Source organism: Sus scrofa, chromosome 1 (genome assembly GCF_000003025.6).
Source record: "Sus scrofa isolate TJ Tabasco breed Duroc chromosome 1, Sscrofa11.1, whole genome shotgun sequence".
Lineage (NCBI taxonomy): Eukaryota > Metazoa > Chordata > Mammalia > Artiodactyla > Suidae > Sus > Sus scrofa.
In genome coordinates, this window is record NC_010443.5 from 53,850,254 (window position 1) to 53,868,871 (window position 18,618).

The 18,618-nt window shown below is 39.9% G+C and overlaps 1 protein-coding gene across 1 annotated transcript in view; it reads right to left on the reverse strand.

The window, feature by feature from the left end:
* Positions 1–17,207, reverse strand: part of TBX18 (T-box 18) — a 30,522-nt gene extending 13,315 nt beyond the window's left edge. The window contains exons 1-5 of the mRNA XM_001926951.4: positions 16,496–17,207; positions 15,102–15,306; positions 12,832–12,933; positions 9,618–9,789; positions 1,328–1,495 (exon numbers count right to left, since the gene is read on the reverse strand). Coding sequence (XP_001926986.1) covers positions 1,328–1,495; positions 9,618–9,789; positions 12,832–12,933; positions 15,102–15,306; positions 16,496–16,802 — 954 coding nt within the window. The 5' untranslated portion in view covers positions 16,803–17,207. The remainder of the gene's footprint in view (positions 1–1,327; positions 1,496–9,617; positions 9,790–12,831; positions 12,934–15,101; positions 15,307–16,495) is intronic.

An 18,618-nucleotide genomic window follows, 5' to 3' on the forward strand; every position in this document is an offset into this window, starting at 1 on the left:
GGTCAATTTCATGTTCCCTCCTAAAAGTCTATAGAAAAGTATGACAACGTGAGTGTGAGAGGCCAGGACATCCTCAACCATGGGACTGGTGTCACTACATGGAAGAGAGATGAGCCACTCAGTCCTAAAGGAGGACACACAGGATAGTGTCCCAATCTCCTAAGAAGCTTTAAAACAACAGGAAACACAATAGAGAGATTATAAAGCCTTAAATTGTTAACTGAGATGTATATAAATGTAAATAGAAGCAGAAGCCTAGAATAATTTTGCTGACTATTGAAATTTTTAAAAAAAGCTAATACCGACCACATCAGCCTCAACTACATTGCTATTTCTTATGAAAACTGGCCAGAATTGCATGGACCAAAAAATTGCCTCATTTCAATTCTCCAAGTGCTTGACACAGCCTTAAAGAAGTACATAACCTGGAGTGCCCATGTGGCACAGCGATAACAAACCCAACTAGTATCCATGAGGATGAGGGTTCGATCCCTAGCCCTACTCAGTGGGTTAAGGATCCGGCGTTGCCAGGAGCTATGGTGTAGGTTGCAGATGTGGCTCAGCTCCCACGTTGCTGTGGCTGTGGTGTAGGCCTGCAGGTACAGCTCCAATTCGACCCCTAGCCTGTGAACTTCCATATGCCACAGGTGTGGCCCTGAAAAGACAAAAAAAAAAAAAAAAAGAAAAGAAGTACATAAGCTGATTCATTTAGAAAAGACATATTTCACTTCTCAAATTATTTCTAATTTTATAAAAGGATTTCTCCACAATTGCTCATCTCTGACTATAAGCTTATGCATCATTCTCTATCACAATTAGAGGCATGCTTTGAAAGAAGTGGATAGACCTTTGTATACATACCAAAATAACTATATGTGATAAATGCTTCTGAAATATTTGCCATAATAGCTGGATTGCACTTTTAAAATAGAGTGAGCTGCCAAATTCCATGCCTAGTGATACAGCTTACTCTTCATATGCTCCATGTCTAGTTTCTAGTCAGTACACATGTTTTCTAAGTTTAATTATGACATCAGGGCTCCACATCTCAAAACAGAAAGTAAACCTACACTGCCAGTCATGAGACACATTCTGGTCTAAAGAAATCCCCACTAGAGTAGCTTTACTTAAGGAATCATTCACACACACACGCACACACACACACACACAAACACACACACACACACTGAGTGTCATAAATGGCAAATGCTCTATGACAATTCATAACACTTAGATACAGTGACAAGGATGGCTAGCTTTCTATCTGCACCTGAGATAAAAAGTCTAGATACCAATTCTCCTAAGATACCAATTCTGAGAACAGTACCTGCTGATTCTGATAGGCGGTGACAGTGGTGAAAACAGTTTCTGGAAAGGAGAACGCCTTCACTCCCTCCCCAGATGGGACAGGCTTGATGGGAGAAAGATCATCCCCACAGTCTTTACGGATGACATGGACTCGTGGTTGGTATTTGTGCATAGAATGAAGAATAATCTACATCAAGGAGAGAAAAGCCAAATTTGTCAGCAATTTCTACCCAATCTCAACACCATGACTAACTATTTAATGTGTAAAACAAATCCATGTTGGAAATAAAAATATCCAAGGATGTGAAAGTGCCAACTTAATAAAGTATATCAAAATTAGAATGGGACAGCGTGGAAATTATTTGCAAATTGTGCATAAAAATACAAAAAAAAGGAAATCATTACTTTGGTGGAAGCTTGTGTACAAGCATCTGAATGTAATATCAAATTTCTGTTTCTGAAAACACAAGAATAAATTCATAGGCATTTTATTTATAATGAGCCAAATGGAACACAGAGTCCAAAACAATAAAACTAAAAATGAGATTGAAATGATTATTTGAATTCCACCACACCCATCTCCTAAAAATAAGTATTCGCACACCAAGGTTTTCTTCAGAGAACATTTTTCCTCTGTTGTAACTACAGCATGCCCACTCCAGGGCAAAGGGATTTTAAGGTTACCCCAGGGTTTGCCTTTATGTGTGCTTCACAGTCTCTGGTTTGCCTGCAGAGCCAACCAGAGTCCGTGCTTGCATCACAACAAGGCTTCCAAAACCCAGATGCCCCGGGAGGAAAAAGCTCTCAGACTCAGCTAGGGGAATCTGATGATATGGTTCAACTGCCTTCTGTCCAATGATTCCACTTCTGAGAATTTATCCTAAGGAAATATTCCAAATTCAGAAAAGCATCTCATGTCCAAAGATGTGCAGTGCACCATTTATAACAGTGGAAAAACTATAAACCACTCACATGAGTTGATCGGTTAGGTAAATGAAAGTCCACACAATGGGATACAGATTATTCAGCCATTACTAATGCTTTTAGGACATTTTTAAACCACATAATGCAATGCTTCTTTTTAAATCTTAAATTAGAATAAAGGATCCAAGTTGTTCTTAAACTTACCATAACTACATAAAAATAGACAGTAAAAAGGACCCTTACAAAGATATGATCATCTCTGGATGATGAAATTGTGGGTGAATGTTTTCTTCTTTATTTGTTTTCTATTTTCAAGGTTGATGGAGTGGGGTAAAGAAATACCCAGATCTGATAGGGTTTTCTTGTTGCTGCCCAGAATCCATGGTTAGGTATTCACTAATGAGTTTAGGTAACAAATCTATGTCTTTCCTCAACTGTACACCTTGAAATCGGGTTTTGAGGTGTTAGGAGTTTGGAGAAATGCTTGAACAAAAGACTGGGTAAAACATGGTGGTCAGCCTGCCTCATGTTTTTCAGGATGTGCACAGTTTAATAGGCCCAATTCTGAGCCATTGGTCAGCCCAAACACAAATATCCCTCTACCTGCAGGGTGCCCCAGGAGTGTCTCCTTGTCACATAAGGATGTTTTTACTCTCTGTTATTAACCAACAGTTTGGGAGTTGATTAAACTAAAATTTTCTTTCAGTGGAGGAAATGCCTGTATAGCAGAGCTAATGATGGTGCTCACCAGACATGCTTGATGGAGGGACTGTATGAGTATAAGGAAAGAATGAAGGGACAACAGCCTGGGGACACACAACTTTCCAGGTCTAAAAAGGAGAGAATTTCGGTAACTCATTTATAACTCACAAAATCAATTTAAAGTGTTGCAATTGGAATTTTTTAAGATAAAAACTTATAAAATAAAGTAGAAAAATAGAGTAGGCTGCTTGTGGTAAGGGTAAGTATCATTTGGCAAAATACTGTATTTTCTTTGTGTGTATGTGTGTGCACAAAATCCAACATCTGATGTATGTCTGGCTATGAGTTAAAAAAAAGTTTGAAGAAACAAAGTTTGATTCTAATGATTCTAATGATTAGCAACTTCCAGAGCAGAAGAAAAAACGGAAGAAGCCATTTTACATTCAACAGAACAAAAATGAAGTGCATGGCCAATTTCAGAAGACTAGAATGAACTGACTTAGAATGAGGAAAACAAAAATTGATTTGGGTTTCTGTTTACTAGTCAAGGAAAACTTGGTTCTCGTTTACTAAGTTATTGTTCTCTCAAGCAGATGTTTCTATGTAGCTACATCAATTTTAATGTTGTCTATATTCTTACAGAATTTCTAAAATGACTTAAGGTGGGCTATATGGGGGTAGGGTGCAAAATCGCTATGCGTGCCGATGTTTGTATGTTAAAGGGTAACTGCAAAGAGTAACCTGAAAATTATTCAAGTGAAATAATGTACTTTCAATATTATTTATAGGAATTTAGCATACCCCTGGAGATTGTTGGGGAATGCTAAATAAGCCTCGCTTTTTTTATAAAATAGCATTGTTTTCTTTTTAATGAACTACCAAAGTTACAATGACAAGTGGTCAGTAATATTTTGGTTATTTAATAGAACTAGGGGAACCACTGGCTTTATAAATAAGGAGACCACAATGAAAATGCCCATGACTGAAACTCAGATAATTATAGCTGATCTGCATGTTCCATGCCCTCTGTTCTATTTGGATGGAGGATTTTTTTTCTCTTGCGCATTACCTAGGAGTATAGACAAACACACAGACCTTTGTCCACAAATACACTGGGTGCTTTCCCATGTACAGGTTAATACACATTTTTTTCCATGTTAAAGACAATTTGAGTCAAAAGAAGCATCATATTACTTATATTTTATCTGATGGGCCTTAAGTGCCTATAGTTTGACAGACATTTCAGCTGTGCCTTACAAAACTGCTCAAAAGAGAAACACCACCTGCTGATCCTGGAAATGTTCTAGATGACCTAAATGCCAGTGTTGGAACAAGTCAAGCAAAGAACCCAGAAGGAACAGATAACAAAAACCTGGTTCCCTGCAGTTTAGTGATACAAGGCACTGACTCACTTTGAATGGTGGGGTCAAGGCAGATACATCTGGTCTTAAGCTCAATCACAAAGTGGCCTTGGTTTTATTTCAGGTGTGATGCTGGATATGAAGCACTCCTTACAAATATGGACATTCAGGAGTTCCCGTCGTGGCGCAGTGGTTAACGAATCCGACTAAGAACCATGAGGTTGCGGGTTCGATCCCTGGCAGTGGGTTAAGGATCCGGCGTTGCCGTGAGCTGTAGTGTAGGTTGCAGACGTGGCTCAGATCCCACATTGCTGTGGCTCTGGCATAGGCCAGTGGCTGCAGCTCTGATTCGATCCCTAGCCCGGGAATTTCCATATGCTGGGGGAGCGGCCCAAGAAATGACAAAAAATAAAATAAAAGCCGATTCCTTTAAAAAAAGAAAAAAAAAACAAAAACAAATATGGACATTCAAATTCATCAGCACATTTAATTCACTCAAAATTCTCTGGTTCCCGTACAACCCATGCGAAAACCAAGACTCAAAGAACAAAGGTGATTTGCTCATGAACTAATGTTCGACCTCTAAGCTGTGGCAAATTCCTTCCATCAGGGAGATCTCAGCGACCTCCCGTGTGATCTTTTGCTTCCTCACCTGATTCTCAAGCAGAAACAGGAAGAGGGTGAGGACAAACTCAGAGCTAGGATGACTCTGTATCAAGGAATCCTCCGTAGCTGGAAGAAGAGACCCTCCTACAGGTTCCCAGGCTATGGCTGCCTGACTATGCTTCCCTCCAAAGCACCCCAGCACTATGGGTATGAGTCCTGTCAAGGTTTAAGGTGCACCATTACCTGTTACATGCCTTCTGTTCTGCAGGGAAATGTTCATCTAAATGTTTCCCTCTGGACAGCAAATCCCAGGTAAAACATGCATGTGGTGAGAAGGAAATACCGCCCCCCCCCCCCCGCCGCCACGCCCCAAGCATGCTGACCACCTGCACAGAGGTAGCTTGAGAACCAGTCCTGGTTTGTATACAGTCCAAGATAAAGCTGACGATAGGTTACCCAAGGAGCAAGGGGGGATAATAAAGTCTTTACGACATTCAAGATCAGCTTTTGGGTGGTGGGGTGTTTCTATGTTTCTAGAGTCTCACCCATGTTCCTCTCTAAACAATCCCTGTTATTTGGAAAAATGAAAAATCACTTTGGGGAAAATCACAATGGTGCACAATATCATGTTTCATGCCTTCCTAGGCCCACTCACAGCCCTGTGACAATTTGATTCCTCCAACCTCTCTGTGTTTAATGAAAGTCCTAGATCTACATGGAGTTCTTAAGTCACCATGATGAACACTTGTATGTCTTTAACAGAGTAACACCTGATACTAAGAGGACAGAAAAATTAGAAAGTAAATTAAAAGACAAATTAGAAAATCAGGAGTTCCCATTGTGGCTCAGTGGGTTAAGAACCTGACATAGTGTCTGTGAAGATGAAGGTTTGATCCCTGGGCTTGCTCAGAGGGTTAAGGATCCAGCATTGCCACAAGCTATAGCACAGATCACAGATGCGGCTCGGATCTGGCAGTTGCTGTGGCTGTGGTGTAGGCCTGAAGCTGCAGCTCCCATTTAACCCCTAGCCTGGGAAAGTCCATGTGCTGCAGGTGTGACCAAAAAAAGAAAAAAAAAAATCATCTCTCACTAGAGTCTACAGCTTGATCAGAGATTAATGTCACTTCTTTTAGAATGGGGGAATGTGCTCAACCATATAAGGGCAGTGGGGTGAGAGTCCCTGAGAGGTCTCTGCACCAGGAAAAGGACTGCGATTAGTCCCACCACAAAGTACTGCTGTCTTCTCAGACCCTGAATCACATCAACAGTAGAATAAGATACAAATTCCCGGAGTTCCCTTCGTGGTGCAGTGGTTAACGAATCCAACTAGGAACTATGAGGTTGCGGGCTTGATCCCTGGCCTTGCTCAGTGGGTTAACGATCCGGCATTGCCATGAGCTGTGGTGTAGGTTGCAGATGCGGCTCGGATCCTGCGTTGCTGTGGCTCTGGCGTAGGCCAGCAGCAAAAGCTCTGACTAGACCCCTAGCCTGGGAACCTCCATATGCTGTGGGAGAGGCCCTAGAAAAGGCAAAAAGACAAAAAAAAAAAAAAAAAAAAAGATACAAATTCCTAATCTCTAATCCAACCTTATTTGGGGTCATCAAACTGAGCAAGTATCACAACAGACACCTTCTTCATGGGGCCTTCCAATCTCTCCTGGCTGGAATAGTGTAGGAACTGACAGCACGATCATCTGGGTGCCTATCTTCTCTCCTCCTCTAGGCTAGAAGGTCACTGAAGGCAGAGACTATGACACTATACAAAGCCTTTGTTTTTAAATAAATAACAGACAAGAGAATTTTCCCTCCTACATTCTCTTCTAGTGTCAAGTGAGGCATACAAATACAAATTTGCAAAGGCAATTTCCTTGCTTCCAAAATGCACAGGTACATTTCTTTCTCTCCTGGTTCCCCACAAACACTAAATACTTTCCTTTATTAAACTATTATATCCTGTCACCAACCTTGAAAGAAAAATTTTACTGGAAGATGACACTTCTTCAGATGTTGCCTGTTTTTTGATTTTTATTTTTCTTAATAGTGAACCATTATAATTATTTAGGTATAAACAATTGTGGTTCAAATTTCAAACCGCTCTGTATTTTAAACAAATGCTGCATGATAATTAGTGTTATGTGTTAACTTGGCTAGGCCATGGTACCGAGATATTTGGTTAAACACAAGTTTCGATGTTGAATTGAAGGTATTTTTTAGTTAAGATTAATATTTAAATAAGTAGATTTTTAGTAAAGCAGATTACCCTCCATAATGTGGGTGAGTTTCATCCGTTCAGTTGAAAAACTTAAGAGAAAAGGATTGAGGAAGTCCCCTGAGGAAGAGGAAATTCTGCTTAGAGAACTAGGCTGCAAAATGAGCTCTCCTCGGGTCTTCAGCCTGGCATCTACCCTGAGAATTTCCAACCTACCAGCCCCCACAATTGCATAAGCCAGTTCCCTAAGATAAATCTCTTGATGTTAGATAGATAGATAGATAGATCGATCGATCAACTGATCTGGATAGACAGATATATTCCATTGGTTCTGTTTTTCTAGAGAATACTGTTTTAAATAAAGTCTACTGAAATTATGAAGTTAACATCATGTAGATGGATAAATTACTAGATATATATCTAATATTGTAGATACGTTAGGTATTAGCTATAAAGCCAGAAATTTGTTCTGAAAGAACTAGAATTAAAGAATGACTATATTTGTTTAAGTTGTTTAAAGGAGTTTATACTTTATATGTGACAGTGTATAGTTTTTAAACCCAATTATCCCTTTAAGTAGATATTCTCAAACTACAGAACTCAGAAAAGTAGAGTATATTTATATTAAAAACCCCTCAATGAGTGCACTGGTAAAATTTCACAGTTAGCTCTCTGAATAAAACAAAAGAAACAAGTGTCAAGTGAAAAATAAGTGCTACAACTTGATGATGTATATAAAGAAAAAAAAAAAGGGATTCAAAATAATGCACTAAAATATAGGGCATGACCCATATGTTCATAGCAGCAGTATTTATAATAGCTAAATCGTGGAAGCAACCTAAATCTCCATCAACAGATGAATGGATTAAGAAAATGTGGTGTATATGTTGCATACATATATATACACACACATGCAATGGAATACTACTCAGCCATAAAAAAGAACAAAATAATGCTATTTGTGGCAATATGGATGCAACTAGAGATTATCATACTAAGTGAAGTAAGTCAGAAAGAGAAAAACATATACCATATGATATAATATCTATAAGGAATCTAAAATATGGCATAAATGAACTTGTCTACAAAATGGAAGCAGACATGGAGAACAGAGTTGTGGTTACTAAGAAGGAGAGGGGAGGGAGAGGAATGAACTGGGAGTCTGGGGTTAGTAGATGCAAACTATTACATTGAGAGTAGATAAGCAATGAGGTCCTACACTATAGCACAGGGAACTCTATCCAGTCTTTTGGGATAGACCATGATGGAAGATAATATAAAAAGGGGAATGTGTATATATATATATTCATTTGAGTCATTTGGCTGTACAGCAGAAATTGGCACAACACTGTAAATTAACTACAATTTTTAAAAATACCAAAAAATAGGGTATGAAATTGAATTCAGAAATGAAATGTACTATGTTACCTTTCTGATCCTGTTTTAAATCTTAAAAGGCAACAAATAAACAAAAGCACAGGCAGTTTGAGAGACATGAGTCTTAAAAATCCAGATACTGCATTTGTACCACAACAAAATTTTACTTGAATGTCTTCATTAAGGTCAGTTGCTTAAGATATTGTCTAGCAACTTACAAATCACATCCTGTCATCACTGTTTTACTAGCTTATAACAGTTTGCATTTTTTTTAAAAGATTTGCCCGAAAATATCCTATCTTATGTCACCTCTTTGAGAAATGAAATAGTTGGCAGTCCTTTTATATACATTATATCTTCAAAAGGCATTTCAATCCTGCCTCAATCGAAACCCTCTCAAATAACAGAAACTTAATAGAAATGTCGGCATTGAATGGAAATCAGCATGTATCCAGAGTTACTTACTTATTAAAATAACAATGTAGAAATCTTGCCCAGGAACAATACTGCATAAAAGTTAATAAGGTGTTAAAAACGACTGTATTATTGAAATGGCAGACTTTAGCATACACATATGTATGTATGTATGTATGTATATATAATATTTCACCAGTTTTATGACTAAAAGGAATTATCATTATAACATATTTTGACACATTGGATGTCATTACAATACAATTGGGAGCTTGCAGATGGAACACACAAATAGCATAAGCCTGGACTATTACCGAGAAGCAATAAGCCTCAGATGGAAAAGAAGTGGATGCAGGCAGGACATAATAAATCATTATACCTGTTCATCCAACTGCCAAGAACTCATATTCAGAGTATACTACTTGGCACTCCATGGGATTTCAAACAAATGTTTGGGCTAAAAATGTCTGCTCAAGGTTCTTTCATTCCAATACAAACGCAGTTATCTAGTTTTACCTATTAAATGCTTCACAGAGTAAAGCCACTGCCATAGTCTCTGATGAAAATATAACCTTGTTTTTGCATTGATTATGCACAGGCTGATAAACCAGAAAAGGAAAATTACAATTTCAGAAAAGCTCACTTCCTCAGGCAAGTGCAGTATAGATATGGCTATCCCATCCAATGGGGGCGAATTAGGGAGGCCATCTACTCACATGGCCTTGGTCGTCCAGTTCATTGTTGGTGAGCTTCAGCTTGTCAAAACTGATTACTTGTCGCATCCAAGTCTCCCCCGAAGCAGGTGAGTCCGGATGAATATAAACCCGGGGTGGCACAGGGGAGTCAGCATTACCGGCTACCATCCATTTAGAGCTGTGGTAAACATACCTAGAAGGCAATGACAAGGCTCAGAATGTGGACTATTGCTTTCTTGGAGTTTCCAACCCAATAGACTCAGACAAGATGTGCACCTTTTTTTAAGTCTAAAATACAACAATTTGCTCTTTACAGTCAATGCATATAAAATAAGAATTCAAGCATGTTTTAAAAACTCTCTGAGGCAGTGTGGCCTATTGACCACTCAAAGTGGTATGTTAAGGATTTAATGAAAAATATGCACACTATCTCCACCATAAATGCAAATATCTGCATTCTTATGAATCATATTTATTCATGTTAGACATTCTGTCTGCATTCTGACATTTTTCATTTTTCATCTGGATATTCAATTGATGTGAAGAAACTGCAAGGGGTCAAGCTTCCCTTTAAGTAAATCCCCAAAATATCTTAAAGTGTCCCACATACTTTATCACTTTCCATTTTAGGTTATGTACAGACTGATGAGATAGGTGGTAGAAAGGCAACCGGAAACTGTCAGAAGTTTCAATGAATTTATTTTCATAGGAGAAAAAGTTTCACCTATTACCATTTAGAATTTTTTTTCTAACCCTATTACACCATAAGCTGAGAATATTCAGCTTAATTTTTAATCTGTATAATCCTAAAACGTAGGCCTTTATCTCCCACATTTCTCTTTCTTGACTGTTGTAAGAAAATTCTTTTAAATTTTTTTATACCACTAATTAAAATAAACATCAAACATTTAAAATTTTGGTATACCTAATTAATACTGCCTTTCTAATTAAGAGACAAACATCCTATTCTATTTATTTATATATGTCAACTATATTACTCTGTAAGAATATTTAAGTAACAATGTTTCAAGTAATAATATAAGACCATAACGTTTAATCATATTCAGATTATCATTTCTTAATGTTAATTTCAAATACACTAATTCAAAAACTAGAAACTGGTATGTCAATATTTGACTTTGAAAAGGGTAGAAAATGAAGTCATAAACTTAGATGTTTTTCTTCTATTTGTGTTTTAAAATATGGCATACAATTTCAAGCAACAATTTACAAATAGTCTCAGAGAATCCTGCCAGTATAGCATGGAAATTTCTTTTTAAAATAGCATGAAATATTTTTATAACATCTCTGGTGAGGCCCACTGTTTCAATCATGGTCATATATTTCATTCTCTTTTTTAGATCAATAAAGTTTCTATTCTTTAATTCCTTTTCTTGGGGAAAAATACATAATCACAATAATAAGAATAGGAATAAAACTTCCTTTAACTGATACAGTGTAATTTCAATAAATAAGTCCCTAAGTACATGGGCTTTTGTGAATATTAATTTTATATTCTAACAAATCATAATCTTTTTAAATTGACCAAATACCACTCTGAAAGGAGAGAATATGCCAAAAACAATGCTTCTACTATTGCTGAAAAGATTGGAAAATACAATGCAAATCTTAGAAATGCAAGAAAAAGCAGCACTCTGGATATAGCTATTACCAAAAGAAACAGAGTAACATCTCTATCAAATCCTTGGAAAAGTATGCATATTGAATCATTTAAAAATCCACACCCACTAAGGGAATAAACACTACATGTTACATATTCTCTGTGAAGCATTCTAAATATAAATACTAAAACAAATTTTCTCTTGAGATGCAATATTAATGAAAGCAAATTTATGTTTTACAATTTTCTTTTAAAATCTGCCATCTTAATACTTAAAATTGTTCTTGCTTTATGTGAGAATAATAAGAGTCAGTTTAGTAAAATAAACCATCCAAAATATATAGGCAAGTTTTGGAGAAAGAAATAGGAGACAAACTTAGAAGAGAAAGGAATATTTTCTAAGCTCATTAAGAATTACATTTCTTCCTCAGCACAAAACCCAAATTAGAATATGCATTTTTAAACCCAGCACATTTAAAGAATAAACTTCAATGCCTTGTAGCTTCTGTCATGTAGTAGATAATTTTAGCTAAACTCCCTAATGAGTTATTTAATTAAAATAAATGATACAGCTTATATACAAAACACAAATAATAAAACTGTCCTTTATATTACCCATTCTTTAGTATTTCATATGTGCCTTACTAATTAAATCAGTATACTTTTGACACCATAATCCTGTTTTATAAAAGGAATGCCCCAACTTTTAAAAAGCGATAAAAGCCAAATCTGATTTAATTTAAAAACTTACTAAATTTTCTAGTTGTTTATATTTTAAGAAGAAAGAAGACCAAAATTTAAAGTGACATCTTTTGATCTTCCACTCAAAGTGTCCTTTCTTTAATATTAACATTTTTAACTCCTCAGGAAAATGAAAAGAATTGTCATTGAAAATCGCTGACTTGCTTACATGCAGAAGGAAAAGCAAAGATTGGTCTGATACTGAAGATTGTTTCTTTTACGACTTGATATCCAATAAATATAATTCTCTCAAAATCCAAACATTACAAAGTTTTTAAAAAATTACTGTTAACTATCAACTAAAAAAACAGCATGGTAACAAAATTCATTACCAGTTTAAAAATGTTTTCGTATTGTAATGAATTTTGAGATTTTGTTATTCTAGATTGTGAAAAATCTTCAATAATTTTCTCAAACTAAAGGGAAAAAGCCTGCACACAGTTATGATTTTGTACATAACAAAATAAAGGGAACTTATGTAAAGATGAAAAAAGCACAAGGACAATGAAACAATGTGTTCAGTATTATGTATATCTACAAACCATACTCAACATTTCCTCTCAAAATCCTAATCGAAATGTGAATCAATGGAAAAGACACATTTCATTCAGCAACAGGAAACTGGCCCTTTGTTAAAATTCCTCAACACTTAAAGACATTTCTGTATTTATTAAAAGCAAAGCAAAAAATAATTTTTCACATTTATTGCAAGAGAAAGCACAGTCTGGACTACTGGAAGTGACAGGCTTGGATTATGGATCTGAGACTTCTGCAGGCTTCTGGAAACAAATATCAGCCAGCACAGATCAAACAGATGTAGCCTATAAAATCCCTGCATTTCCTTTTTCCTCTGTACCCATCCAGTCACTGTACCTGTATCTCTTGTTGTCCACTGGCACAATATCCATGGCAATGTAATACTGCTGGTGAGGATCTAATCCAGAGATCTTCACTCTCATTGCTGGAAACATGCGCCTATGTATAACGGAGGGGAGGAAAGAGGGTTTTGGGTTTTGTTTGTTTATGATTACACTCGGAGAATGAATAAGCACAGAAAACTCTTGAATCTGTATTTTTCATAGGACCAAATGTATAGCATTCACTTTGGTAACGTCATTCAAAGAATACAAGGGCAGGACATATCAAAACCCGAGCCACTTAAACGTAATTTGTTGTACCCCGTATTGCATTCCATGTTTACTGAAATGTCAGTATAGCTAAAAGCAAAAGAAAAAAAATTGCACGCTGACATATAATGGCACAGAAAGCACTTTATTTTTTAAACAAAAATCAGTAAACAGACTAACTTTAATACTACAAATAACAAAATGTTCCAAATAATAGAAATAGAAAATTTGAATTTTTAAAAGTGATCAAATATATTATAATGTGAAATTTTAAAAGGGTTATAAAAAACCACAAGGAGCCAATGTGCCATGCCATAACCAAACAATATGTTCTTTATTGAGACAGGACTTCCTGTCTGCAGCATGGTAAAGGTGAAGTGCAAAAGTTGCTCTAAATTTGAAAGGTATAGTAAAACTTCTTTATTGAAAGCAGAAACTAAACACAATGTATATTTACAAAATCATTCCTTCCCCACCATCCCCTGAAAATACTTTCTTTTTTAACCACACTTACTCAAAACTTTGCTAATTAAAACAAATGAAAATTCACATTTTTCTTAGCTTCTCAGAGAGGTATATCAAAGGAGATGCTAAAGTAAATGCATTCATCTTTTAAAAGGGGCACAGTAGCACAGAATACAACAGCAAATTATTGTATATAAAAAATAAATAGAGCAGTTGTTTCTTCTATTTTTTAACTTTCATTTATCAATTTATGTCTAGGACCCTTCCAGTTAATCTAATTTTTGTTAATTTAACCTTAAAACCCAAATTTTAGTGCTATTATTTACCAAAAAAATGTTTCCTATAACAACAATGCCATTAAAGACCACTTTCAGAGAAAAGAAAGTCCATTATTCCTAACTAGGTATGAGAACAGTTTAATATGCTGGCTGTTTTAGTGTTATTTCAGTGCACCTGTAAGATAAAGAGTAAAGGTCTTTAACTACATCCTTTATAAGACAACTGTTGCTTTGTGTTGTTGAAGACTGAATTTAGATCATTAATAAAAGCTCTGTGAAAATGTAGAAGGTAGCATATGGATTCAATAAAATATGTTTTTGTAATTTCTAATAAGTTTGGATACTTTTATGCTAACCAGCTTTCTGCCATGTGTACTCCCTAAAAGAGTTGTGTATGCTTATTCTTAAAGAAATGTTTCTTTAAGAAAAGATACTATTCATAGATTTCTCTGCACCAAATGAACTGAAAATTTTAGAACGCAAATATTTCTGTGCCTCCGTCGAATTAACATGATCTGTGCAACAAATCAATTTATTTTACTACCTGATGGATGTGCAAATTTCACACTTTCAAAAAACAGATATAACTCCTGACACCTTTTTTAAAAATATTCCTCGGCAAAATTAGGCTGATTTGATGGCTTTCATTCAGGAAAAAAAATTAACCATTTAACTGAGGATCTACAAACAATGTTTTTTAAATCAGGGCAATTATTTTTGCAGGCTGTATTGCCAGTGATTTCAGGAATTTTCATCTTAGTCTGATATCAAAATAGCATAATACATCACGTTCTCAAATGCGATCAAATCTTCTGATAAAGAATCAAATGGAAGCTTCAAATCTAAAAAAAGCAAATGATAGCTGGCTAAGGAGTAAACTGCATTTTAAAAAAGGGGGTACCCGTTATCTGTTCTATAGTTCCAGAAACATAACTAAAGCCTAAATACATGCCCGAGCATTTGCTAAGTATGATCACGAATCTATTAACTATCATGCACGCTAAAGAGCCGCAGTAACCGCCACAGCCTCCGCGGCGACAGCGGTCTCCGCGCTAGCATCCAAGAAGAGCATGGCGGGCTGTGCCCCTCACCAACTGCATTCAGGGTTAGGTAGGCAAAGCTGGTCTCAAAAGTGAACCGCTACCCAGGGCCTTGTCTAGTCCGTAGAAACTGCTAACCAGAAGCCACACAGCGCTGCAGCCCCTTCTTCCTAACCCACCAAAGAGTAGGGTGAAGCCAGGGCCAGGGCCATTCCCGCCAGTTTGTCCTTTACCTGCCCGCCTTGGTGATGATCATCTCCGTGCCAATCTCATGAAAGCGCTTCCAGAGTTCAGCTCCCTGCAGATCCACCCGCGGGGTCTGCGGCGAGGGCAGCGGGGTCCCCGGCCGGGCCAGGGCCGGCGCCGGGGACGCCTTCGGGGAGCCTCCTGGGGACGCCAGCGGGGAAGCGCCGTGCAGGAACCCGTCCTCACAGCTTCCTGGGCAGCAAAAGTTAGAGAGGGGTAACGGGTGAGGGCTCGAGGTGGGAAGCCTGGTGAGACAGTTACACCCGAGGGCGGCTGGGGAGAGGAAAAAGGCCGGAGGAAAAGGAAAGCTTTCTTGCCGTCGGGTCCTTATAACAAACAGGCCCGGGGTAAACAGCCATTCCGCCAGCCAAAGTGACCAACTACGCCCGACGCTCAAGTAGGGCCCTCTTGGGTCGCAGAGGCACGCGGACCGTGCCCACCCCACCCTCCTCGCTTCAGACGGGTCACGGCCGGCCCCCAAATAAGTTTTGTGCCACGGCTAGAGTCTGGGATGCTTTCCCAACTGAGCCAGAGATGAGTTCCCAAGTCCGGATCCCCAGTGCAGGCCTGGAGAGCGCGAAGCAAAAGCTCCTTGCTCCCGGGCCCCAGGCCCCTGGTCCCAAGCGCCCGGGCCTCCCTTAGCAATAGGCATCCAAAGCGCCTTGTTTTGGGCCCGGCGGGAGGCATCCTCTAGAAAGCTCTTCAGACACTGCTCCTGGCAGACTTTCCAGCCTTCCTGAGCTTCTCAGCCTTGGGAAAAGAAGAGCGCGAAAAACAAGCCCACGATCTCTGTCCGCCTGGGCAGCGGGAATCCAGAGCGGAAGGGAAGGGAAGCGATCAGCTACCCCTCGGGAAACCACGTTTGCAAATAACGCTGTCTTCTTCCCGGTTTGCCTAAACGGTTTAGGAATTCGTTTCGGTTTGCGGTAGGAGGAGGTGTTATGCCTTAGCTCCCCCCACTCCCAGGCTTTTAATGGTTAGGAAAGAAAAAAAGAGCACCCGCGGGTTTGAAACCCCAGGGGAGGCAGATGCGGAAAGCCCAGATCTGTACCGCGGAGGGCCGCAAACTGCAGCCGCTGAGGGCGCGAGTCTCCAAGTGGGCAGCAGCCTGAGAAGCGAGGCTGAAAACAGCATTTTAACCGTTTGGAGGGTGACTCGAGTTGCCAGGCGAGAGCGGCCCAGGCAGCAGCGAGCTTTGCGCCCTGACACCCACCGGTAGTGCGTTAGTGGCTGAGTTGCCTCGGGTACGTAGGGACACCGAGCGCGCGCGCGCGCGCACGCCCACAACTCTCAGAAGTTCAGGTTCTCAGCCGCCGGGCTGGCTGGAGGGACTGGGAGGGTACGCGTGGGGAAGAAGTTAGGTGGGAAGGGGCCGACTCACCCGCGGTTCCGCGGGAGCCGCAGCTCCGCTCCAGTTCTGCGCAGCTCCGGGTGGGCCCGGACACCGCCCCCGCCGGCGGCTGGAGCGCAGTACCTTCATCCCCCTCAGAAGAGCCTTTTTCGCTCGCGCCGCCGCCACGGCTGCAGCCTCCGTCATCTAAGGCCCCAGCCACCTCTTCCGTGCCCAGCTTTCGTCGCTTCTTCTGAAGCTGTTGCTGCTTCTCCGCGCCGATCAATGCCTCCACGGAGAAGGCGTGCGCCTTAAGGCTTAGCATGCTGCATGGCGAACCCCTCCGCTTCTCGGCCATTCCCGCCGCCCGGCGCCCGCCGCTCGCTCATATACACACACACAGGCACACGCACACACTCGCTTTCCTTCCCCGACCAAAATCTGAACGACTCTCAGGGCCTCCCGCAGACCGAGATCTGCCCCCTGCCCCGCCGCGGGCAAAAACAAATTTGGCGTTTCCTCTTTCGCGCTGGTGCTGGGATCCGAGGAACCAGCAACGCGCCCTCCAAGTTTCCTTCCCTTGGTCTCTCGCGCGCGCTCCCTCACTGATGGACTCCTTCGCTCCCACCCCCTCCACCTCCTCCGGCTGCTCCAAGATCTGCCTCGACTGATGCGCCAGAGAGGACTAACATGGGTAAAAAACACTCTGCGGACACAAATTAGGGATTGTAATTGAAATTTGTTGCCTTGATCTGTCAGCACTTCCAGGCAGGAGAGCGGTGGGAAGAACTTGCTCATTAGTGTCAATAAAGGGGCGGAGGCGGAGTTCGGGCTTCTGTCAGTCACCGAGACGGCTCGCCAATCAGGAGGCGCCGACTCCGCTCAGCCCGCGCCCACTTCCTTACAAGGTCGCAAAAAACCTAAAGTGAAAAGCGCCGCCGTCTGGCTTGAAAGTACCAGCCCCGGCGCTGAACCCAGTCTCCCTGCCTCCCACAGCCCAGTCCTGCTCGGGAATCTCCAGCTTTCCTCACCGAGACCTGACGCTCCTGAAGGCCGAAGAAGAAGGCCGAAGCTTTCTTCAGCATTAAACCGAAATGATCCCCACGTTAGAATATCAAGAATCTTTCAAGACACCTGAAATTCCTTCCCACTCCACTATCACTTAATACCGCTACAACTCAGAATTTTCTGAGGAGTGGGGAGAACTCACAGCCAACAGGCCGTCTTTTCTCATGTACACGTTCCTGCATTTAGTAGGGTCCACTCTGCTCCGGGGCGTGGCATTAAACTTATTTATTTAAGTTTTACCCCGTAGATTTTTCTTGGGAAGGAAGAGAGAATTCAAGATATATTTAAATCCTTTACATTTAGGAGAACAAAATTTTACATTATTGCTTAGTCCTTTATATGAGATAGCCAGAAAAAGCACGCTCTTTCCGGAGCCTTCCATTTCTTTTAGCCCATCATAATAGTTAATTTAAAACTGGGATTTTCATTTTTATGTCTGTAATGATAAGGACTTAGTTTTAAGACCCCTAAAAACTTCACAAAGTGAAATAAGTTTTAAGATGCAATAAAATTTCCATTGCGCTTAAAAAAAAAAAGTCTCAGCAATTTAAAGTAACTTCGTACTTGTACTTTTCTTGACAATTTGCTACTTCTTTTCCCAGGCTTAAATGTAAAGAGCCAAAGTGTTTCTTTAAAACAACTATTTAAAAACGCTTTTTAATTGAATAATACTAAACATGCATTTACTTGTTCAGTTTGTTCTATAGTGTCAACTCGACTTTATGTCGGGATTAACAACAACAAAAAAAATAGGTGTGGTATGGATAGAGCAAATCTCTTGTAGAATAAAATAACACGACAAAGAATTGTTTCGTTTCTCTCCCTCGCTCAGTTCAACCTCCACGCTGTAGGATGCCCGTTATCTCCGACTTCGCTCTTAGCTTTCAGTACAATAATTCAGGCAGTAGCTTCGCCCTGCGATCCTTTTAACCGTAGCTCCCAAGGAACTCCCGGTTTCTCCACCGCACCCAGAAAATCAGGAACCTGAGAGGGCGGTGCTCAGAGGTATCCACGTACTGGCCATCCAGCGGACCCGGCAACCTCAGGGTCAAAAACAACTCCCTAGCAACCTGCCCTGGAGGCCCACTTTTAAAAGCTGGAGAAAC